At 35.4% G+C, this 26,275-nt stretch overlaps 1 protein-coding gene across 4 annotated transcripts; it reads right to left on the reverse strand.

The window, feature by feature from the left end:
* On the reverse strand, window positions 1-26,275 carry LOC104118590 (CAX-interacting protein 4). Of its 4 annotated transcripts, XM_033652132.2 has the most exons (4): window positions 9,205-9,446; window positions 5,441-5,627; window positions 2,462-2,656; window positions 1-1,212 (listed from the first exon to the last, which is right to left on the reverse strand). In XM_033652132.2, the coding sequence occupies exon 4, from the start codon at window positions 1,187-1,189 to the stop codon at window positions 230-232; it is 960 nt and encodes a 319-aa protein (XP_033508023.1). In that variant the 5' UTR covers window positions 1,190-1,212; window positions 2,462-2,656; window positions 5,441-5,627; window positions 9,205-9,446; the 3' UTR covers window positions 1-229. The 4 variants fall into 4 exon arrangements, with proteins under 4 accessions (XP_033508023.1, XP_070038882.1, XP_009628157.1 ...); XM_070182781.1 differs by lacking the exons at window positions 2,462-2,656; window positions 5,441-5,627; window positions 9,205-9,446 and adding an exon at window positions 26,200-26,275; XM_009629862.4 differs by lacking the exons at window positions 2,462-2,656; window positions 5,441-5,627.

Here is a 26,275-nt window from a genome sequence, read left to right on the forward strand (position 1 = left end):
AGGTTCAACAAGGATATTCTGTAATAACTGGCACAATACTGCAACGTCAGTTATACAATACTCGAGACCATGAAGGGAGACTTACAAGCACACGAGTATTTGTTGAGATAAAAAGATAAAAGTACACATAGACAGATACACACCAAGTGCCTAGATAAGCAGTTCCACAGAAAGGAATGGACCTGCAATTCAAATAGTAGATGGTAAATCTCCTTTCACGAGTCCATTACTACTCTTCATCATCATGACGCTTCCTGATCCTCTTCTCAGAACGTTTTTTGTCCCTGCCGACTCGTGAATCATCAGAGTTGCTGGCATCAGAATCAGATGCTGAGGCTGTCCTCCTGCTCCTACGCTTGTGCCGTGGAGGAGAATCATCACTTGATTCATCAGAACTGTCCGCATGTCTATGACTTCTCCTCCTCCTCTTCTCCTTCCTACTTTTTCTCATCCTCCTATGATCTTCATCCTCGTCTGATGAGTCATCCCGTTTCCTCCTCTTTTCCTTTCTCCTCTTCCTGTGATCCTTATCTTCATCATCATCCTCCGAATCACTCTGTCCCTTCTTCTTCCCACTCCTCCTCTTTGATCTGCCCCGCTTTTTCCTTTTTCCAGAGTCTGACTCATCATCATCATCCGAGTCTTTCTTCTTGTACTTCCTAGATGACTTCAACTTCCTACTCACCTTCTTCCCATACTTCTCAGCAATTGCCCTCTCCATTTCAGAATCATAATCCGAATCAGAACTCTCACTCTCCTCTTCTTCACTGCTCTCCTCATTTTCTGCTTTTCCCTTCATCTTAGACCCCTTGATCTTCTCCAATCCAGACAATACGGCAGCCTCAATCGCCTCCGGATCCTTATCCTTGTTATCATCCTTAACACTCACGAAATTCCTACACTGGAAAGTGAGGTGGCCTACCCGCCCACACCTCTTGCACGCCCCACGAGTTTCATCAGCATTGGATCCCGTGATCCGGGCAAGTGCAAGCAAACCCTGAAAGCTCGCATAAGCATTTTCAGGGTCTGCAGCTGACGCCTTCTGGGTAGATTTCTTGTCGTCCTCCTTGCTAGGAGCATATGGATCATAACCAATAGCACTCTGCCAGATGCCATGCGTCTGTAGGGCTGCACTACTGTGAACCCTATTGTTCGCAGGCATGCGAACCCTACCTGCTGTGGCCGGCATGTTGACTGTTTCTCACCAACAAGCTGTGTACACCCAAAAAACAATGTGTTTAAGAATCAAAATTCAAAAAGCCTGATTTCCAAATAAGGAGCTAGGTGCTAACATTAGAAGTGACAAAGTTGTATACAAAAATCAACATGTAAGCATCACACTTCCAAACCCAAGCATCTTTTCAAAGTTCCAATTTTGGAGCTAAAATCAGAACCTTAAATAATCTGTACACTAAAATCATTAATTTGAATAACCAAACTCGAACCACTAGTTAAAATCATTAATTTGTAAGCTAATATCATTGCATAAGCATCAAAATTCTAAACCCTTGCTGGCTAGCTCTTTGAAGTTTCAAATTCGGATCTAAAAATCAGAACAATGCTTACACCAAAAATTAATAGTTAAGAGCAAAAAGCCAAAGCCCTAGCTTTTAAAAATGCCGAATTTGAACCAAATAATATATCAGGTTTCAAATTCAGACCGACTCCAAATTTAACCCGAGAACAACATGTTCAACTCCACGAAATATAACTACCCAAAGTAGTTGATTTCTAATGTAGGGTAACACGAAAAAACAAGACAGGTAGTGAAAGCCATCCAAAAGACAAAAAAATACAACCTTTTTAAAGCACTTCAACGAGATAATGATATATGCAAACCCACAAAATCCTTAGGGTAATTAAAGCTGCAATTAAAGCTGCAGATTAATATGCGATCAACAAAAACAACAACAATAACAATTACACCTCAATCCCACAGTAGGTTCTTTTTCAGCTATATGAATCCTCCCTATCAATTCTGTTCCATTTGGACACTCCAATACTCAATAATTTGTCTCGGAACATAACATGTTATTAGTGATTGAACTACAATCTTAAGTCGCAACAGTAATAACCTGTGTACACCAAGAATTAACAATCATGCATAAAAACCAAAGCCCTGGCTTTTAAAAAATTCCGAATTTGAACCAAATAATCAGATCAAATTTAAAATCTGCATAAATTCCCAATTTAAACAAGCACAACACTTCAATTTCACAACAAAAAGCCCATTAAATAGTTTGGTTTTTCTATATGAATCCTCAATATCAATTCTTTTCCATTTGGACCCGATTCATTACAATACTTAATAATTTTGTCTTGATCAAATTATCGGTAATTGCACTACAATGAATTATAAAAAAGAATAAAATCATAAAATCGAGCTTTTTCTCTAGGGTTTTTCAATATGACAAATTAGAATTATAAGAATAAAAAGGAAATTTGGGGATCTGAAAGTTACCTTTGTGCGGTGATTATATCAGTTGTTCGACAATGATCGGAAACCTATGTTCGATGATGATTGAGGAGGAGCTCCCAATTTCGAAGAAGGAGAATAAACGGATCTTATCGTGAATTAAATAGATTTTACGACCCGAATATGACGTCGTTTATGCTTAGTCGGTGACTCGCCCTGCTCTCCTTTTGTTTTTTCCTCCTTTGTCATTTCATAAAGCAACAAATGATTGAAAGGTGGGGGGATGGACAAATTTCAAAATTAAGAAATTTGAATATTCCACGATGTAACTATTTTTTTGTTTAATCATATGGTAGTTTAAATTCACTAATCCGAGTAATTTAAACTCGTCCTACGTAACATCCTGAACAAAAGGTAGCAGTAAAATTGAATTACTGGGATTATATTGAAAATTTTAATAAAACTTTTTTCTATGAGAATCCTCAAAGGAAACACTCTTGGTTTATTAAATTATGTTTGGACAACAAATACCAAATTGGTGGAAGTTATACGGACCATCATTAGAAATACTCAATCCTCTTTTTAAAAGTTTTTTTAAACAATGGGTTGATATATCTCCAAAAATTGTTGCTCTGCAAAAAGATAATATCTTTTACGATGGTATAGCAGCCATGTATTTTTTCATAGAATTCTCAATTCCATGGATAATGAAATGGGATGTAGAGTTTGGTTATACCACAAAAGAAATTCCTTGTTTAAATAGAATTTTTTATACAAAATTCTGGAGTAAATTACTCCTATCTGAAAAGGATGAAAAACTTTATGGCCAAGCATTAATAGATCAGATCGAGGCCAAAATTGAGGAGTATGTTAATACAAAGGAAACAGCTATGGAAATGAAGGAATTAAGTCCATTCCAGAAAGTCACCAGACAACTTCAAATGAAGAAGGGAGCTATTTCAAAGAAAGAAATTTTAACATCCTATTTTGAAGAAATAAAGAAATATTTGGCCAGAAACTTTGAAATCGAAGATGATATGTCTATAACCTCTCTGGGTAATACCTCAGAAGAAGAAACATGCATGGCAGGAGAAGCCCAATCAAGCCAACAAGAACCAGTCAATCTAGAAGAGATTGAAGAATTTCTGAAGAAAATAAAAGGAGCAGGAGAATCTTCTGCAACAAAAGACAATAAAGGAAAAGGAAAAATCTGAACGAGACTGAAGGCCCCACCAGTGAATTATTGGGGTAATAAAGACAAGAAAACTTTAATAAAAGTCATGGGACCCAAAACTTTAATAAAGTAGCGGGACCAGAGGAATCAACTTTTGAAAAGTTGATTGTTTTTATTACTTTTTCTTTGTCGGCCACATGTCAGGCCTATCTTTTTCTCTTTCTTTGTCGGCCACATGTCAGGCCTAGATAGAACCCTCTCCCTCTCTCTAAAAATCCCTGTAAATCTACTCTCTGTAAAGATTTTATTTGAGCAATAAAAAAGAAAAGGTCACTTGGCCACAACCCGGAAGTCTCAGGTACTTATTTTGTTCCCTTAATTAATATAACTATAGGTATATATTTAGCCTAAATACTTAAGTGTTAAACTTAGTCATACTAGTCTACTTTGTTAGCATGCTTTTCAAAAGTGGTCGACAAAGAAAAAGAAAAAGATAGGCCGGACATGTGGCCGACAAAGAAAAAGTAATAAAAACAATCAACTTTTCAAAAGTTGATTCCTCTGGTCCCGCTACTTTATTAAAGTTTTGGGTCCCATGACTTTTATTAAAGTTTTCTTGTCTTTATTACCCCAATAATTCACTGGTGGGGCCTTCAGTCTCTTTCAGATTTTTCCTTTTCTTTTATTGTCTTTTGTTGCAGAAGATTCTCCTGCTCCTTTTATTTTCTTCAAAAATTCTTCAATCTCTTCTAGATTGACTAGTTCTTGTTGCCTTGATTGGGCTTCTCCTGCCATGCATGTGTCTTCTTCTGAGGTATTACCCAGAGAAGTCATAGACATATCATCTCCTACTTCGATTTCAAAGTTTCTGGCCAAATCTTTCTTTATTTCTTCAAGATTTCTTTCTTTGAAATAGCTCCCTTCTTCATTTGAAGTTGTCTGGTGACTTTCTGGAATGGACTTAATTCCTCCATTTCCATATCTGTTTCCTTTGTATTAACATACTCCTCAATTTTGGCCTCGATCTGATCTATTAATGCTTGGCCATAAAGTTTTCCATCCTTTTCAGATAGGAGTAATTTACTCCAAAATTTTGTATAAAAAATTCTATTTAAACAAGAAATTCCTTCTGTAGTATAATCAAACTCTACATCCCACTTCATTATCCATGGAATTGAGAATTCTATGAAAAAAATACATGGTTGCTATACCATTATAAAAGATATTATCTTTTTGCATAGCAACAATATTTGGAGATATATCAACCCATTGTTTAAAAAAACTTTTAAAAAGAGGATTGAGTATTTCTAATGATGGTCCGTATAACTTCCACCATTTACAAAACCAATTTGGTATTTGTTGTCCAAACATATTAGGACATAATTTAATAAACCAAGAGTGTTTCCTTTGAGGATTCTCATAGAAAAAAGTTTTATTAAAACTTTCAATATAATCCCAGTAATTGAATTTTACTGCTACCTTTTGTTCAGGATGAGTATATTCTCTTTCCTTCAAAGTATTTGGTCCCCATTCATCTGAGGCTAATACTTTCTTTATGACAATTTTTGAGAAATTATAAATTCTCTTGGTTGTAGCAGGATAAAAATGCTGAATTTCAGCTATTCCTGTAGATGAGAGTATTATCTCATAATGCATTCTGTATTTATATGCATGGGTAGCGTATGATATTGTATCAAAATATCTTGACATTAATTGCCATGGATTATCCTTCCATTTAAGGTCGGATTATTCCAGAAGAACTATTAGTTCTTTTTCATCTTTTCGGTTACAAACCTCCAAGTTTTCATGGCTTTCTTATGTTATTACAAAAGAGTAAGTCGAGGTATTACCTTCTCTTTGTTTGGATTTTATAAAATCCATAAACTCTTTATACATGGGATGTTTTGTATTAACACCTGAGGTTTCTGCAATATTGACAGCTACTAGTTGCATGTTTCCCATTTGGGCGGGGATATTACCTCTTCCACCATTTCCTTTTCCTCTTCCTCGAGGAGGTCTGTAAGTGGGTCTCATATCCTGAAATAACATAGATATTAAGTTAAATATTCTCTAGTGAGAAAATCAGGGAGATTATTTTCTGTCCCTTTTTTGTATATAATTTCAAAATCAAAAGGGGCTAATAATGTTTGCCACCTTGCAAACATTTGTTTTGACACATCATGTTTAAAATCTTTATTGAAAATAAATTTTGCTGCTTGGCAATCAGTCTTTATTACAAACTTTTGATTATACAAATCAGTTTGAAATTTTATAACACATTTTACAATAGCAAGAATTTCTTTTGGTACAGTAGCATAATTCTTTTGGGAATTATTCCATTTTCCCGAATAAAATTGAACTAGATACTCTCGTTTATCTATTGGAGAGTACTGTTTCAATATTCCACCATACCCAATATCCGAGGCATTAGTTTCAACTACTTTTGCCCATCCTGGGTTAGCTAGAGTTAAACAAGGAAGATTATGAACCTTCTGTTTAATTCTTTTGACTGATTCTGTATGATTATCAGTCCATGGCTTAGGATTCTTCTTTAGTCTATCATAGAGAAGAGCAGTATCTTTAGCAATATCATGTATAAAAATCTTTGAAGCTGAGTTTTATCAGTGATAATGTCGGGGAATTTAAAAGCAAATTCTATACTTCTATTAATGGGAATTATTCTACCCTTTTCAATATTATGCCCAAGAAATCTTATATTAGTTTGAAAGAGATGCATTTTGGGTTTAGATATTACTAAACCATTCTGAATTATAATTTTTCTAAACAAATCAAGATGCTTGAAATGTATTTCTATATTTTTTGAAAATATCAAAATATCATCTATATAGACAATTATAAAGTCTGTATATGGGATAAAAATATCATTCATAATATTTTGAAATTCAGAAGGGACATTTTTAAACCAAAAGGCATAACATTCCATTCAAATTGTCCCATTGGAACGTTAAAAGCAGTTTTATATTTATCATTATCAGAAATTTGAATTTACCAATAACCCGATTTTAAATCGAATTTAAAAAATATAATAGCATTATGAAGCCTATTCCTAATAAATCTTTCGAATTGAATGTCTTGATTATGGGCTTGACTCTACGAAATTAGTTGTTATGCAAGAAAACTAGGATTTGAATTTTCTTCTGCACCATTAGATGATTCATGTTATGTCTAAGAATTTCTATCAAAATTTTACATGACAAAAAAACTTTTCTTGGATATTAAATATATCTTATAATTAACGTAATTCTAAAATTTATAAATTTTTGAAAAATATATGTATAATTCTTTAAGATAACATATCTGAAAATTTGATTGAAATTAAGTAAACTAATTTTTTATGTTCTCACGTAGAGGAAGCTTGAGTAGGCAGAAAAAGTCAATTTATAATTTATTCTTTTAATTATATAGAGAAAAAGAGTTGTTGAAAACTTGAAATTAGAAATGCACTTGAGCTCTCGAGTTCGGATTCAAGAATAAATAAATTTTCGCTAGAGAGTATTTCTCTTTAATAGTCTTTACGTAGGACAAATTTAAATTACTCGGATTAGTGAATTTAAACTACCATATGATTAAACAAAAAAATAGTTACATCGTGAAATATTCAAATTTCTTAATTTTGAAAAAATTATTAAGTATTGTAATGAATCGGATCCAAATGGAAAAGAATTGATATTGATGATTCATATAGAAAAACCAAACTATTTAATGGGCTTATTGTTGTGAAATTGAAGTGTCGTGCTCGTTTAAATTGGGAATTTATGCAGATTTTAAATTTGATATGATTATTTTGGTTCAAATTCGGAAATTTTTAAAATCCAGGGCTTTGGTTTTTATGCATGATTGTTAATTCCTGGTGTACATAGCTTATTACTGCTGTGACTTTAGATTGTAGTTCAATCACTAATAGCATGTTCTGAGACAAATTATTGAGTATTGGAGTGAAACGGGTCCAAATGGAACGGAATTGATAGGGAGGATTCATATAGCTGAAAGGAACCTACTGCGGGATTGAGGTGTAATTATTATTGTTGTTGTTTTTGTTGATTTCATGTCACACCTCCTTTTTCCCGAGGGATAGGGGAGTTTTTCCAATTAAAGTGACATAATTCGAAATGAGATTATTTATTTAATTTAGAGTCGCCACTTGGAATAATTATGATGGTGTCCCAAGTCACCGGTTTATTTTAAAATCACAAATCGAGAAATTGACTCTATTTATGATCCGCGAACACAGAAGGTCGGGTAAGGAATTCTATTAACCCGGGAGAAGGTGTGAGGCACTCCCGAGTTCCGTGGTTTTAGCACGGTCGCTCAACTATTAATAATAAGCCTAATTATCTAATTTATTACATGTTTAAGACCTATTGTGCATTTTTAACTTTCTAATCGCTTTTAATTATTTATTTAACTGCTTTTAGTATTTATGGAATTAATTTGAACAAGTCGCGATGTCGCACACTCGTTGTTTTGGTACACATTGCAAACCGCGCCACGTGAAATGCACTCGCGATTTACATCGAGTCGCGTGAAACGCGCACTCGAATTGAGGATTATGTATCATGACTATGCCACGGGAACCATACCGGCGTACCCATAGTCACGATGCTCTATTATCAATCGCGCCTAAAGCAAGTTACGATGTTCAAAATTGCTTAATTTTCTGATGCTTGAGATCATGTGGCAAGTCCAGAATTATGGAAGATTCAAGGTGGCTACGTGAATAAAGCTCTAGATTGGTTTAAAAGTGTTTCCTTCCTTTTCAACTATTTAATTCTAAAATGGATTAACACTCAAGGGAGGGGAGGGATTTAAACTTGGTCCGCTGCTGGCACCAGACCCCCAGCAGGTGAGGTGTGGACGCACGTGGGCCTAGAATAAGATCCATAACCCTTTTAGCCTCTTTATTGGAGAGGGCCTGAGAGTACTACAAATTATAGCTTTGACCCAAGACTCATTTGAATTCCCACCCCCAACCAGGTTTATCTCAAACTATTAATAGGCCCCACTATAAGAAGAGCCTAAGTCCAAAATCCATACTAAATGAATTCAGTTATAGTCCACCGAATTTAATCAAAATTCGACTAAACGCAGACTCAACCAATTGATGTATACATTTTTACGGAAGATGTGTTACAAGACTTCTTAAACATTACCACAGAATCAATCAAATTTCGAAATTGTGACAGATTCATTGCAATAAAAATAAGAAATCATAATTCAACATACTTTGGATTTCCATTCGAACTCGAAAGCCCGGCCATCGTTTTCAATATTACTAAGATAACTACAAAACAGACACTTACAACCATGTGTTCAACAGAGAAGCAAAGTAAGCAGGTCTGGTGGTTGGATCACAGGAAATAAATGAGGTTAAGCAATTCAACTGTTTAACCATGTTGATTAGAGAATTTCTAGTGAATCACGCCTAAGTATTTCATAAAAAAAAAAAGAGGCTATAAAATGCAGAAGTTAATCAGAGGAAAGGATTCAAACTAATTTAGCCTTTAAACACACTAGATCTAGCAGCGTAAAGCAACAAACAACTCCAGCTTCATTCATGATTTCAAGTCAAAGCAACAGAGACGTATGAACATACCTATGAGCAGAAAACAACTGAAATTGGACCAAATAAAGGTCAAAAAAATCGGAGAGAACTCAGCTACGCAGATACAACAGCTTCAACATTGAGAAGCAGTGATTTTGACCCCGATAGACCCTTATAAGCCCAGATTCTGTTTTTTAGCTTTCGGATTCAGTTTTGAAGCAGTGATTGAGGTGAGAGCTGGGGGCGGCTGCTAGAGTTTTTTGAGGAGGGGATCAGGTTCTCTGTTGGGGAATTGGGGAAGATGGTGGTTTTTAGTTGTATGGGGAAAAGAAAAACGACGTCGTTCTTGAGATGAACGGCGTCGTTTGGGAGCTGGATTGGGCGGGCTGGGCAGGGGAATGGGCTTGGGCATGAGCAGATTCTTGTGGAGGTTTGGACCGTTGTAATTAACTTGGCCCAATCGAGCTAATGAAGCTCAAATAGCCATGCTTCTCTTTTTAAATTTCACTGTTAGCCACCAAATAAACTAACATAATAGGTAAACTAAAATTTCAAAATTAACCTCTTTACTACTTTATCTATCAATTAATTAATTAATTACCGTAACATTATAAACTAATGAAAGAAAATTATTAATTTAAAACCAAAAGCTAAAATGTAAAAATGACTATTGTAGTTTTGTGATTTTTTTCGTTTGATAATGCATTTAATTGACGTAATTAAATCCTAAATGCAATTAAGATCTAAAATGCTACGATATAAAGAATTTAACATTTTTTATGGTTTTAAAACAACTCTAAATATGCATGAACAATGCAAATCAAATTGGATAAAAATGAAGAAAAATTCCTTTTAGGAGTGATTTGCATTAGAGTAAAAATTAGGTGCTCACATCGCATATTAATCTGCAGCTTTAATTACCCTAAGGATTTTTCGGGTTTGCATACATCATTATCTTGTTGAAGGGCTTTTAAAAAGTTGTATTTTTTTTGTCTTTTGGGTGGCTTTCACTACCCGTCTTGTTTTTTCGTGTTACTCTTGCCCATCTTTGCTCGGAAACATGAAGAGTTTTCGGGCAAAGATAAAGTGAGCAATTACGAGCAATATTTGCCCGTTAGACACTCCATGGGAATCGTTTTGAAAAAAGTTTGAACGAACCTTGCTTCATAGGTTGCCTACATATCCTTGGCTATAAAGGAATCATGTCAGTGTATTTCGGTAACTGGGACTACCGGAAAGGTGTAATTTCATTGTTGTTGCTGCTTGTTGAACTCCTTATTACACCAAAATCAAAATGGAAGGAAACTAAACAAGCCTATTAGCTACGAGTTACAAGATTTCTATCTATACGTTTTTTGAAGCTTGATCTTGAGTCCTGGCTGGTTCTTCACACAGACTCTGATCTGAACCTTGACGCTTGCTAGTTGCAGGTGCTAGTTCATTCCTCTTCGGCTTTTTCGGATCAAGATGGGACATGTAAAGCTTGTGACTTCAGTCATGTCTTGAGCAATCCACATCCTTTCATCCGCTTTTGTATTTCAGATTCACTTCTTTTCCTTTTCTTTTCTTTATTTTGGATTGAGACTTTTTTTTGTCATCTCGAACCCTGTGCCTCAAGGTATAACCTGCTCAGACACCAAAATAAACGAACAAAGTATTTCTGCCACCGTTTTCACTAGAAAAACTTCGTGAGTTATTTGTAACAAAATTCTATACTACTTCATTATTGAAAGCAATAAAAGGCCAGGATTGGTGTACCCTAGGAAAACATGATTCTTTGGGATTATGTATCCTTCATTTAAGATCAACTCGATTAGGGAGTGGAGACCCTATGTTGGAAAATGCAGGAGACCTTATACTACCATGATTTTGAATTTTTTCTTTACTTTCTTCTTTTATTAAGAGACTGAGTAAAATGCTAGAAAGAATTCGGAGAATAATTCCCTTTTTTGGAGTTATTGTTGCTGTAGAGCTATTTTAGTCTCTGCGCGATTTCTTTTGGTTGCACCTGCTTCTTACAAGGTTGCTTTGGATTGCACCTGTTTCCTGTTTTTTCAAACTAAGAACAATTCATCAATTTGAAACGGTGGTTGGTTTTGTGGCCTTGATTGTTTCAGTCACTTGATCTCGGCATGGCTCCTTTGATGATACTTTTAACTGCAACTGGTTGTTTCCTGAATACCGATTGCATTTCTAATCCCGAAGAACCTTTGGCTTTTCCAGACTTTGCCATGACGGTTGGTCGTATGGGACTCAACCTTTTTTCGACTTTATTTTGCCTTTGTAGGCCTTTCACTTTTGACTTGTTTTTTTCTTTCAATTTTAACTTCGGAGCATTGGGGAACTTTTAGCTCTTCAAACTTTTGCCGTGATGGCTAGTCACGTGGGACTTAACCTTTTCCAACTTTATTTTGCCTTCGTAGGCCTTTCATTTCTAACTTCTTTTTCCAATTTTTAATTTCATAGCATTTGGGGTACCTTGGCTTTTCAAACCTTGCCGAGACGGTTAGCCACGTGGGACTCAACCTTTTCAACTTCATTTGCCCTTATAGGTATTTCAGTTTGATTTTCTCCTTCCAATAGTTTTGATCTTGCAGCATCAACCACCATGGCCAGTCGGGGTCAACTTGATGCCCCTGCGGAGGCGGGTGCCTTCTTGCGTATTAGCTTGTATCAAATGAGAGCCCTGTAAATCAGTCTTACCATCTCTCCTTTGCCTTAGTTTTGGAATATAGTTAGACCGAAAAGGATTAAAGGAAAAACAAACAATGGAATAGATGCTGAATTTAGACAAGAAGTATCCCTTTCGGGGAAAGGAAAGAAGGACTTATCTGGAGTACATGCAAACTTCAATGAACATGATATGCCTTTTGGACTGGATGCATGATCTGTGTAAACTGTCCGACTTTCATAAATTCATCACAACTTTTGCCTCGAAACCGAGAAACCTTGCCCAGGACTGTGTCGATGCCATACTCTGTGAGAATCCTCTTTTTCGATCAGTGGCGCCTTTTGCGGGTTTTCACCAACTGACCTCTCTCATTTATCTTCTCACTATCGCCTTATAGTGCTCTTTGCGAGTTTTTACTAACAAGACTCTCTCATTTTAATTTCTCCGCTTACCATCGCTTTATGGTGCCCGTGAGGGTTTTCAACAATAAGACTCTCTCATTTTATTTCTCTCATTTGAATGCATCAGATCCAAGTAACTATATCCTACCATTTTGAACCTCTTTGCCGATTGATCGGAAGGACTTGAACAAAATTTAGGGTAAAAAGAATTTGGATTGAATTACAACTTTGAAATCTTTCAGGCGAAAACATCGCTGAACCATCATAACATCTGCCCTAGTTTCACTTCTGGGGGAGTTTGGATTTTTGTTTTGGTGTGATTGAAACCCAAAGAGAGGCTGCCTACGTATCCTTTCGGAATCAAGTCAACGTAGTTCAAGGAACTTTGTTTTTTATTTTCGTTCATTTTCAAGTCAAGGTAGTTCAGAAGGCATGCCTGGACCATTAGACGACATGGGAGGGTATCTGCACAGGATGAACAGGTTAGGCACAGGGACGTTGGTAGCCTCACTTGACTTGGGGATCAACTTAGGGAACCCAGGGATTGCACTTGGCGGTTCCCTACCATTAGACAATGCGTCCCACATTTCCAACATGCGGAGACACATTATCCTATTCTCTTCAGCAACTGGTGATTCTGTTTGTGGAATAATCGGTGCTGGGATATCCTTAGGATCGATAATTGGTAGATGACTTTCGGAAGCCATAGGAACCCTGCCTTTGGATCTTGTGAAGTAAGGATGGGAAGCCATATTACCAACAAAAACCAACCACTTGAACAGAACATCGCTCATGTAACGACCTGACTTGTCGTTTTAAGAATTTATATCTCGTTCAATAACTTAAGATCTCGAGCAACTTTGTAATATATATTATGACCTGCAGGTGTGGTCAAGTTTGATTTTCGGAAGATTCAGAATTAAATTAAAAGAACAATTCTTAGTTAGAAGCTTAAATGGAAAGATTTGACCGGAGAGTTGACTTTTGAGCAAACGACCTTGGAATAAAATTTTGATGATGTCAATAGCTTCGTATGGTGATTTTGGACTTAGGCATATGTCCGAATTTGGATTTGGAAGTCCGTAGGTCAATTTGATGCATTTTGGCAAAAGTTGGAAAATAGAAGATTTTGGAAAGTTCGACTGAAGGTGGAATTTTTTATAACGAGGTCAGATTTCAATTTCAGAAATTGGAATAGCTCCATTACGTCATTTATGACTTGTGTACAAAATTTGAAGTCATTCCGGATTGATTTGATACGTTTCAGTGCAAAATATAGAAGTTGGAAGATTTGAAAACTCATAATTCGATTCGATGCATGATTCGTTATTTTGACGTTGTTTGACGTGGTTTAAAGCCTCGACTAAGTTCGTATTATATTTTGGGACGTGTTGGTATATTTAGTTGAGATCCCGAGGACCTCGGGTGGATTTCATAAGGCTTACGGAGTTGAATTTTGGACTTGAAGAGCTGCTGGAAATTCTGCTATTTCTGGGCAGCACCTGATGGAATCGCACCTGCAGAATTATGGGCGCAGATGCGACCATCGCAGAAGCGAGATTGGGAAGGCCAGCTCATCGCAAAAGCGGGCAAGTTTGCGCATCTGCGACATCACAAGTACGATCAGTGGAACGCAGAAGCGGCAAGGTCCGCAGATGCACCTTTGGCCATCGCTTCTGCGATTGCGCAAAAGCGAAATTCTTTCCGCAGAAGCGGTTCTGGGCAGAAACATTAAGGACCAAAATTGGTCACTATGCCATTTTCGATTGGGGGCTTTGGAACTCGGTTTTGGAGCGGTTCTTCATGATTTTGACTTGGGTAAGTGTTTTATATCCTAAAGTATTTATATTTAATAAATCTATGATTATATTCATCGTCTAGTTGGGAATTTTATAAAAGAAATCAAGATTTTTGCAAAATCTTCCAAAAACGAAAAATTTAAGATTTAGTGGTCGAGTTGTTATCGAAATTGGATAAAATTGGTATGGTTGAATTCGTATCGGAATGGATGTTCGGATTTCGTAAAAATTATGTTGGATTCCGAGAAGCGAGCCCCACATTGACTTTTGTTGACTTTTTAGGATAAATTTTGAAGTCGATGTTTTATTATCCAGAATTATTTCCGATGAAATTTAATGAAGTTGTACAATTAATTTGGATAGATTTGAGCTGCTCGGAGGTCAATTCAAGCAAGAAGGCAATTTTGGAATATCAGCATAATTTCAAAAAGATAAGTATCTTGCCTAACTTTGAGTGGGGGAATTACCCCTTAGGCATCGAGTCTTATGTGCCATTTGTGAAATGTGAAAAGCCATGTACGCGATGTGACGAGTACGTACTCGGGCATATATGTGCACAATTTATTGAGTTAAAGTCTTGGGCATATTGTGTAGTAAATTGAATAATTGTTGGCATTTATTTAATCATCTATTTGCCATGCATCCAATCACATTTATTGAATTTATTTTTATATGACAATTTGATGTAATTATTACTTGTATATTTATGTGAATTCCGTGAGTTTGATGGTTTGATATTTCTTGGAATTTAATTTCATTATGAATTTTTCTCTGCAAATAATTAATTAAGCAAGCTTAAGAAGAAGTGTTAATATAATTATCAAAGTTTGGATTAATGAAGGCGTTGCCCTGTGCTGATTATTTTCTATCTTTGTTGATTGTTTTTGAGGTTTTATATATATATTGTGTGGAGCCTTGGGCTATTTGTTGTGAAATTAATTGATTTTGTTATATCATTGAAATTGGTTGTGGCCATTGGGCAAATTGTGATATGAATTGATTTTGTTACGTTGGCGTGATAATATTCCGTGTAAATTATTGTGTTAATTGATTTATTATTTTGAGAATATAAGCGTGCATTTCACTGTTGATATTATGTGGGTATAAGGATGACATTCCACTGTTGTTATGTGTGTTGGGATATTGTCTGGGCGGAGCGATAAGGGTGACTATAAGAGAGATAATGGTGGCTATATGAGCGATAAAGGTGGCTATTGATATTGTCAGGGCGGATGGACAAAGGGGGCTATTTATATGAGTGATAAGGGTGGCTATAGGAGAGATAAATAGTGGCTATTATCAGGGATGATATGTGATGAGGTGGAGTTGTTGTGTTGGTAATTTTTATGTGATGCTGTGATTTTTCTTGTGTTTATTTTTATACCTTGTGCAATTTGTCTTGTTGTTGGTAAATTGGTAACAATCTTATTTATGTTGAGATTGGGGGTCTGTGGCTACTGCCAACCGGATAATGAAGAGAAATGTGGGCACGAAGTGTCGTGAGTAAATAATGATGATATTGGCATGTGAATTGTCCGTGCAATTGTGATATGAAATGTGGGCACGAGGTGCCGTATTTAAATGATAATGATATTTGGCACGTGAGTTTGTCCGTGCGGTTGTGATAGAGAAATTGGCACGAGGTGCCGTGGAAATATGAAATTGGGCTGAGACCTGTACTTTATGATTTTGAAATGAGGTGTCACGGGGTGACTTTTATTCGAAAGATATTCATTTGAAGGAATTATATTTGAAAAATATTTATTTGAAAGATATTTATTTGAAAGGAGTATATTCGGAATATATTTATTGAAAAGTATTATATCCTTAAGAGTATTATTTAAGAAGCATACAAACGAAAGATTTATATTTGAAGGACTTGATTTAATTGTGTGTACTTGTATTTATTATTTGTTGAGCAATATTAATGGTGTTCTTGTTGCCCTACTGTGCATATCACTAGTTGATTTGTGTTGCCTTTATTTTATATCTGTTTCCTATTATTTTGTATACTATATTGCATAGGTTATTAGACTAGTGAGTGTCTTGACTGTACCTCGTCACTATTCCACTGAGGTTAGTCTTGATACTTACTCGGTATCGACCGTGGTGTACTCATACTACACTTCTGCATATTTTTGTGCAGTGCCAGGTATTGAAGATATCAGCCTCAAACAGAGTTAGAGTGGGATCGCAAGGATTCAAGGTAGAGCTACTTGGTTGTCGCAGTTCCTTGGAGTCTTTCCATTTTTTTGTACTGTTAATTATTATTCAAACAATATTGAGTATTCGATTCTTGAGATCATTTCATGTATTCAGGTAGAGTTCGTGACTCAGTATTACCAGTCTTGGGAGGTTGTTTGTTGAATATTTCCGCTATTAGTGTTGACACTTGTATTGGAAAAAAAGGCTTGAAATGTAATTGTAATTGGCTTACCTAGTCTTAGAGACTAAGTGTCATCACGACGCCTGTGGTGAGATTTTGGGTCGTGACAGATCATTTGCACACCCAACAACCTTGTTAGTTTTGAGTCGATTAACAGATAGGAAATCATACGTTAGGATGCAATGTACCTAAACAGCGAAATGCTTCTACCATGTGTTTGAACGATTGCATGTTTCATCTCGGCCTTTAAATGTCCCTTTCCATTCTATACCTCTATCATTTCCATTTCTGGCTCTCTTTTTTTCTTTTTCCTTTTTTTTTGAATTATTTCTCTGTTGCTTTTTTGTTTTTTTTGTTTTTCGCTCTATGTTTTTCTATGTTATTTTTGTCACTCTTTTTTTGTCACTCAACTTGTTTTTTTTTTTTTTGACTCAACTTGTTTTTCTTTTCACTCAGTTTATTTGTGGCTATGATCGAATCCGATTGCGGTTGCCTACGTATCATGACACTGCATGACTCATATCATTATGTAGTTCAGGAAAATCAGGAATAGAATAAATAAACTCTTTTTTTATTTTTTTATAACACTCAGACCATGAAAGCGTTTAGAAAGAGAATATATATATATTTTGTATTTCTTTTTTTTTTTTGGAATTTTCGAAAGAAAGGCTTTTAAAGGGGAAAGGAATTATTTTTGGATTTTGGTTTTGATTTCTTTTTAAAATTATCGAAAGAAAGACTTCTAAAGAAAAAGGAAAATATATTTTTTTTGGATTTTTGATTTTTGTTTTGAATTTTTGGGAAAAAGACTTCTAAAAATGGTAAAAATATCTTTTGAATTTTGATTTGATTTATTTTCTTTTTTTGAATGAAAGACTTCTACAAAGAAAATAGTTTTGGGTTTAATCTTTTTCTTTTTTTTTATTTGGAAATTTCTAAGGAAAGACTTCTAATTAAGGAATTAAAGAAAAAATCTTTTTTGTTTTTTTAAAAAAAATTGGGACCGGAACCGATGAGGTTTGCCTGCGTATCTCACATCTGGTGCGAATCAGACCCGCGTAGTTCGGTCAGTTTTGACTGAACAAGGGAAGCATAACTTTTGAAAACATTGGCTTATTTTTTTTCTCTCTTTTGTTTTTCATAATTTCGGCAGAGTTTAGAAAATTTTCAAATACCTACCTCTTACTCTTGGTTTGTTTTTTTTGATTTTTTTTATTTTCTTTCCCTATTCTAGAAGGCAGTCAACATGCAAGATGAAACAAACTGATGCGCACGTAGGATGCATCAGGATGGTCTTTTAATTTGGGTACACTTGTCCTAGACGGTCCCAACCCCTATGTTGAATCCCCAAAGTCAAATGCACGTGATACAAATAAACGTTCCTACTAGGGATCCGACATGAGGCTATGTTATTCTAAGTTTAAATCATGGGTGTATTTCTAGACCTGGCTTACCCGAGCGGACAACTCGAGCTGATGGAGATAGCGTACCGGGAATGCATAAGCTTCACCAGCTTTGCAACTTGTCCGTTCCTCGTTCTAAAATTAGGATATGACTCTAACAGAAAAGAAGCCACGCGAAGCACGCTTCCCAGAAGATTTAGAAGACTTAGAGAGAAGAAAGGTTTCGTAATAGTTTATATACAGTTCACGACAATAAACGGCAATTAGCACATTAGGCTCAAACAAGTAATATCAGACAATCACAAGTAGCCAAGTACAAAAGTTATTTTAAGCTCGAATTCTGAACCCTGAACCAGAGATTTTTGGGTTCGATCCCCAACAGAGTCACTACAACTGTCACACCTCTTTTTTCCGAAGGGATAGGGAGTTTTTTTAATTAAAGTGACATTATTCGAAATAAGATTATGTATTTAATTAGAGTCGCCACTTGGGATAATTATTATGGTGTCCCTAGTCACCGATTTATTAAAATTCCAAATCGAGGAAATTTAACTTTATTGTGGTCTACGAACATAGAAAACTAGGTAAGAAATTCTATTAACCCGGGAGAAGGTGTGAGGTACTCCCGAGTTCCGTGGTTTTAGCATGGTCATTCAACTATTAATAATTGACCTAATTATTTGATTTAATACATAATTAAAATCTATTGTGCATTTTTAACTTTCTAACCGCTTTTAATCGAGTGTTAATTACTTTTACGATTTATGGAATTTATTTGAACAAGTCGCGATGTCGCGTACTCATTTCTTTTTGTACATATTGCGAATCGTGTCATGTGAAATGTACCTGCGATTTACAACATGAAAATTTTAATTATTATTCTAAGTTGTGATCAAGTCACATGCCACACACACTTGAGTTAAGACTTACGTATCGTGACAATGCCACGAGAACCGTACCCATAACCACGATGATTTATCAACCGCGTCTAAAGCAAGCTACGATGTTCATTAATTATTTTTCTAAGTTTGGATTACTGTGAAGGTCCAAAGTTATGGAATTTATTTGGTGGAGGAAATAAAACTAATTAGCTAAGGAAAGGTTAACTAGCTTATTCACTAGTCTATTATAGCCAATTCGAACTTATTTGAGCCCAATTCTAATTCTTACTAATCTGACCAAACCAAACCCCCATGGCCCATTATTTGTAAAAGAGAAAACTGTCCAAAATGGATTCCAATCACATAGCCCACTTCTGCTTAAGAACAATGGTCCATTTGTAATTAAAGTATTAATTTCCACCTAAAGTTAACATGACTTTCTTCCCACAACAAATAAATGAATGATTAATTATAACAAACAGAGCATAGGTACACAGATCAATTAATAACTTTTCGTTGCTAACTCTTTTACTAGATGGTATCCAAGTCAAATTAAATCAAACAAACACAATTTTAGAATACAAAAAGCGGCAAAACAAGCAGGAAACCAACATAATTGAGCTTAAACCAGTAGGAGAATGTAACGACTTGACTTGTCGTTTTAAGAAATTACGCCCTGTCCAGTGACTTAAGGTCTCGAGAAGCTTTACAATATGTATTATGACCCGCGTGTGTGGTCGAGTTTGGTTTTCGGAAGATTCAGAATTTAATTTAAAGAAACATTCACATTTTGAAGCTTAAATGGAAAGAGTTGACCGGGGAGTTGACTTTTGAGCAAACGACTCCGGAATAGAATTTCGATGATGGAAATAGCTTCGTATGATGATTTCGGACTTAGGCGTATGTTCAGATTTGGATTTGGAAGTCCGTAGGACAATTCGACACATTTTGGCAAAAGTTAGAAATAGAAGATTTTGGAAAAATATCCTACCGATGGATGAAATTTTGATAACGAGGTCGGATTTTGATTCCGGAAATAGTAATATCTCCCTTACGTCAATTATGACTTGTGTGCAAAATTTGAAGTCATTCTGGATTGATTTGATACGTTTCGTAATTTCGGCATTGTTTGACGTGGTTTGAAGCCTCTACTAAGTTCGTATTGTATTTTGGGATATGCTGGTATAATTGGTTGAGGTCCCGGATGTCTCGGGCGAGTTTCGGATGGTTAAACGGACCAAATAATGGGCTTCAAGGTCTGTTGGAAATCTGCCACTGGTTTCATCGCATCTGCGATGAAATTGATCGCAGATGCGACATCGCAAATGCGAGATTTAAGTCGCAGAAGAGAAGATGGAAGGGCATGGCAGTGGTCGCATGTGCGAAGAAAATCCCGCACATGCGGAAGTGCATAAGCGGGCAGAGAAGGCGCATAAGCGGAGGGGCATCGCAGGTGCGCGTGAGGCATCGCAGAAGCGATTCCGCAGAAGCGGAAAAGCTTCTGCAAATGCGATGGTCAACAGGGCAGTGGCCTTCGCAGAAGCAAGATTTCGCTCGCAAAAGTGAGCATGCAGGTGCGAAAATTCGTCCGCAGGTGCGAAACTGGGCCTAATGTTAAGGACCAAAAATGGTCATTTCGCCATTTTTCGATTGAGATTTTGGAGCTCAGGTTTTGGGTGATTTTGGAGGAGTTCTTCAAGACTTTGACTTGGGTAAGTGTTCTATATCCTAAAGTGATTATATTTCATGAATCTATGATTATATTTATCGTTTAGTTTGAATTTAAATGGAGGAAATCTTCCAAAAATGAAAATTTAAGATTTGGAAGTTGAGTTGTTATTGGAAATCAATAAAATTGGTATGGTTGGACTCGTATCGGAATTGGTGTTCGGATTTTATGAAAATTATGTTGGGTTCCGAGAGGCAAGTCCCGCGTTGACTTTTTAGAATAAAATTTTAAGTCGACGTATTATTATCCGGAATTGTTTCCGATGAATTTTAATGAAGTTATACAATTAATTTGGATAGATTTGAGCTGTCCGGAGGCCAATTCAAGTAAGAAGGCTATTTTGGAATATCGACCTAACTTCAAAAAGGTAAGTGTCTTGCTTAACCTCGAGTAGGGGAATTACCCCTTAGGTATTGAGTCTTATGTGCCATTTGTGAAATGTAAAAAGCCGTGTACGCGAGGTGACGAGTACATACTCGGGCTTATACATGCAAAATTCATTGAATTAAAGTCTTAGGCATTATTGTGTAGTAAATTGGGAAATTATGGAAAATTATTAAATCATCGGTTTGCCATGCCTAAATCCTTATTGTTGAATTTATTTTTATATGATAATTTGATGTGATTGTTACTTGAAATATTTATGAAATTTAGTGAGTATTGTTGGTTTAATATTTCTTGAAAATTAATTCCAATATGAATTTTCTTATGCAAATAATTAATTAAATCGAGCTTAAGAATAAGTGTTAATATAATTATCTAAATTTGCATTAATGAAGGTTTTGTTTTATGCTGAGTAATTTCTATCTCTATTGATTGTTTTTGGGTGTTATATACATTGTGTGAAGCCTTGGGCTATTTGTTGTGAAATTAATTGATTTTGTTATATCTTTGGAATTTGGTTGTGGTCATTGGGCAAATTGTGATATGAATTGATTTTATTATGTTACCGTGTTAATTTTCCGTGTAAATTATTGTGTTGTGTGAGTTATTGTTTTGGGGAGATAAGGGTGATATTTCACCGTTGATATTATGTGGATATAAGGGTGGCATTCCACTGTTGTTGTGTTTGTTGGAATATTGTCTGGGCGGAGCGATAAGGGTGGCTATACGAGCGATAAGGGTGGCAATAAGAGCGATAAGGGTGGCTATTGATATTATTTAGGCGGAGCGATAAGGGTGGCTATAGAAGTGATAAGTGTGGCTATTGTCATGGACGATATGTAATGATGTGGGGTTGTGGTGTTGATGATCTTTATGTGATGTTATGATTTTTCTTGTGTTTATTTTTATGCCTTATGCAATTGGTCTTGTTGATAGTAAATTGATAACAATCTGTTTTATGTTGAAATTGAGAGTCTGTGGCTCTTGCCAGATGGATTATAAAATAAAATTTGGGCATGAGGTGCCGTGAGTAAACAATGAGGATATCTGACACGTGAATTATCCGTACAGTTGTGATATGAAATGAGGGTACGAGGTTCCGGAGAAATATGATGATTTAATTATGGGCACGAAGTGCCGTGAAAATATGAAAATGGGCTGAGACCCGTATTTTTATGATTATGAAATGAGGTGTCACATGGTGACTTTTTAATTGAAAGAATTATATTCAAAGTATTTATTTGGAAGGATTTTTACTTAGAAAGTATTATATGAAAGAATTGTATTTGAAAGATATTTATTTGAGGAAATTATATTTGAAAAGATTTATTGAAAGAATTATATTTGAAAAATAATTATTTGAGAAAATTATATTTAAAAGAGAGTTTTCTGGAAGAATTATATGTGAAAGACATTTATTTGAAGGACTTGATTTAATTGGGTGTAATTGTGTTTATTAATTGTTGAGTGATATTAATAGTACTTGTTGTCTGTTGTACATATAACTGGTTATTTTATCCTGCTCTTATTATTATTATTATTATTATTATTATTATTATTATTATTATTATTATTATTATTATTTATTTATTTCTTATTATTTTGTATATTATATTGCACAGGTTATTAGACTAGTGAGTGTCTTGACTGTACCTCGTCTCTACTCCATTGCGGTTAGTCTTGATACTTATTGGGTACCGACCGTGGTGTACTCATACTGCACTTCTGCACATTTTTGTGCAGGGCCGAGTATTGAAGATATCGGACTTGAGCAGAGTTAAAGCGCGATCATAAGGATTCAAGGTAGAGCTGCTTGGCCATTGTAGTTCCTTGGAGCCTTTTCATTTCATTGTACTGTTAATTTGTAATCAAACAATATTGTATATTCGGTCCTCGTGATCATTCCATGTATTCAGTTAGAGTTCGTGACTCAGTACTACCAGTCTTGGGAGGTTGTGTATTGTAATTATTTCCGCGGTTTGATTTTAAATAAAAAATAATGGCTTCAAAATATAATAGAAATCTGCTTACCTAGACTTAGAGACTAGGTGCCATCACGACACCTGTGGTGGGATTTTGGGTCATGACAGAACATCATCGAGACACACACAGAGATAATTTCATGAAGAAATGAAGTTAATTACTTCAAATAACTTCATTGTCATTATCATTGTAAAACAAACAAATAGTGCAGGGAAGTTTCGTGTGTGTACCTCTCAACTAAGGTCGGAGCTTAGCAACGACGAACAACAACGGAAAACGGTTTTATTGCTCCAATAGCACTCGGATTCCCATAAATTATGAAGCAACGAAACAGAAGTAGAAAATAGCCTTGAAATCCCTCTTTTTGTTTCGAGAAGATGAGTAGAGTAAAGTAATTTTTGGGTGAGAATCACGTGTGTGATTGGGAGAAAAGAAAGAGAGAGGCGGCATCTATTTTTTTAATTTCAGGGAGGCAGTCTGTTCGTGTTCCTTCAAAGAATGAAAGATATGAGAGCTTCCAGGAAGGGAGTGAATTGGGGGCGGCGACTAGGGTTTTCAGAAAGGGGGGCGCGTCCGTTTGGAAAGAGGAAGGAGTTGCTAGGTTTTCTTTTTGGGAAGGGATCCGTCTATTGAAGAAGGGGGGAGGGTTTGGTCTTTTTTGTTAGGGTTAGATAATAGAGGAGTAGGGTTGTTTTAATGAGTGGGGAGATGGATATTGGGCTAGGCGGGTCAGGTATTTGGACGGACTGGGGCGATTTTGAGGGGATTTTGGGTCGGGCGAGATTTTGTGAGGCAATTGGACCGCTGATATTGTTCTTTGGACCAAATTCTAAGTAAGACAAAATACACCTTAATTAATTTTCTTTGTTTTTCCTTGATTTAAAAATCTAAATTAAATCCTTTCTTATATCTACTTGCAAAACTAATCCTATTTATCTATTTTCTAAGAACTAACTAATTTGTTCAAACTTAACAAATGCATGTAAAATCACTAAAATATTTTGTTTTATTTTCATGTATTATCTTACAATTAAAGGGTAATTAATTCCTAAAAATGCAAATTAAACCTAAAATGGCATGAAATTAAAATTTGACAAGTTTTATGATTTTTCTATGATTTCAAAAATATTAAATATGCATGAAATACAACTAAATACAAACAATAATTAACAAGAAATTCCTACGAATCCTATAGAAATTAAAACAATTAAAAAAATCTATTTTTGTGAATTTTGTAGGAATATTTTGGTGAGGCAAAAATTACGTGCTCACAACCCTACATTAGAAATCAACTACTTTGGGTAGTTATATTTTGTGGAGTTGAACATGTTGTTGTTGAGTTAAATTTGGAGTCGGTTTGAATTTGAAACATGATATAATATTTTGTTCAAATTCGACATTTTTAAAAGCTATGGCTTTGGCTTTTCGCTCTTAACTATTAATTTTTGGTGTAAGCATTATTCTGATTTTAGATCCGAATTTGAAACTTCAAAGAGCTAGCCAGCTATGGTTTAGAATTTTGATGCTTATGCAGTGATTTTTAGCGTACACAACTTTGTACTGTCTAGTCCAAATTTGAAACTTTGAAAGCTAGTGGTTCGAGTTTGGTTATTCAAATTAATGATTTTAGTGTACATATTATTTAAGGTTATGATTTTAGCTCCATAATTGGAACTTTGAAAAGATGCTTTAGTTTGGAAGTCTGATGCTTACATGTTAGATTTTTGTATACAACTTTGTCACTTCTAATGTTAGCACCTAACTCCTTATTTGAATATTTGGAAACTAGGCCTTTTGAATTTTGATTCTTAAACACATTTCTTTTGGGTGTATACAACTTGTTGGTGAGAAACAGTCAGCATGCCGACCACAACATGTAGGGTTCGCATGCTACTGGACGACAAGAAATCTACCCAGAAGGCGTTAGTTGTAGACCCTGAAAATGCATATGCGAGCTTTCAGGGTTTGCTTGCACTTCCCCGGATCACGGGATCCAATGCTGATAAAACTCATGGGGCGTGCAAGTGGTGTGGGCGGGTAGGCCACCTCACTTTCCAGTGTAGGAATTTCGTTAGTGTTAAGGATGATAACAAGGCATGCGAACCCTACCTGATGTGGCCGGCGTGCTAACTGTTTCTCACTAACAAGCTGTATACACCCAAAACAAATGTGTTTAAGAATCAAAATTCATGGTTTCCAAATATTCAAATAAAGAGCTAGGTGCTAACATTAGAAGTGACAAAGTTTTAAACAAAAATCAACATGTAAGCATCACACTTACAAACCCAAACATCTTTTCAAAGTTCCAATTGTAGAGCTAAAATCAGAACCTTAAATAATCTATACACTAAAATCATTAATTTGAATAACCAAACTCGAACCACTAGCTTTCAAAGTTTCAAATTTGGACTAGACAGTACAAAGCCGTCTACGCTAAAAATCATTGCATAAGTATCAAAATTCTAAACCCTAGCTGGCTAGCTCTTTAAAGTTTCAAATTCGGATCTAAAAATCAAAATAATGCTTACACCAAAAATTAATAGTTAAGAGCAAAAACCCAAAGTCCTAGCTTTTAAAAATGCCGAATTTGAACCAAATAATATATCAGGTTTCAAATTCAGACCGACTCCAAATTTAACCCGAGAACAACATGTTCAACTCCACGAAATATACCTACCCAAAGTAGTTGATTTCTAATGTAGGGTAACACGAAAAAACAAGACAGGTAGTGAAAGCCACCCAAAAGACAAAAAAATACAACCTTTTTAAAGCACTTCAACGAGATAATGATATATGCAAACCCACAAAATCCTTAGGGTAATTAAAGCTGCAGATTAATATGCGATCAACCAAAACAACAATAATAATTACACCTCAATCCCACAGTAGGTTCTTTTTCAGCTATATGAATCCTCCCTATCAATTCTGTTCCATTTGGATACTCCAATACTCAATAATTTGTCTCAGAACATAACATGTTATTAGTGATTGAACTACAATCTTAAGTCGCAACAGTAATAACCTGTGTACACCAAGAATTAACAATCATGCATAAAAACCAAAGCCCTGGCTTTTAAAAAATTCCGAATTTGAACCAAATAATCAGATCAAATTTAAAATCTGCATAAATTCCCAATTTAAACGAGCACCACACTTCAATTTCACCACAAAAGCCCATTAAATAGTTTGATTTTTCTATATGAATCCTCAATATCAATTCTTTTCCATTTGGACCCGATTCATTACAATACTTAATAATTTTTTCTTGATCAAACTATCGGTAATTGCACTACAATGAATTATAAAAAAATAATAAAATCGAGTTTTTTCTACTTTTTCTCTAGGATTTTTCAATATGACAAATTAGAATTATAAGAATAAAAGGAAATTTTGGGGATCTGAAAGTTACCTTTGTGCGATGATTATATCAGTTGTTTGACGATGATCGGAAACCTATGTTCAATGATGATTGAGGAGGAGCTCCC

Source organism: Nicotiana tomentosiformis, chromosome 8, assembly GCF_000390325.3.
Source record: "Nicotiana tomentosiformis chromosome 8, ASM39032v3, whole genome shotgun sequence".
Lineage (NCBI taxonomy): Eukaryota > Viridiplantae > Streptophyta > Magnoliopsida > Solanales > Solanaceae > Nicotiana > Nicotiana tomentosiformis.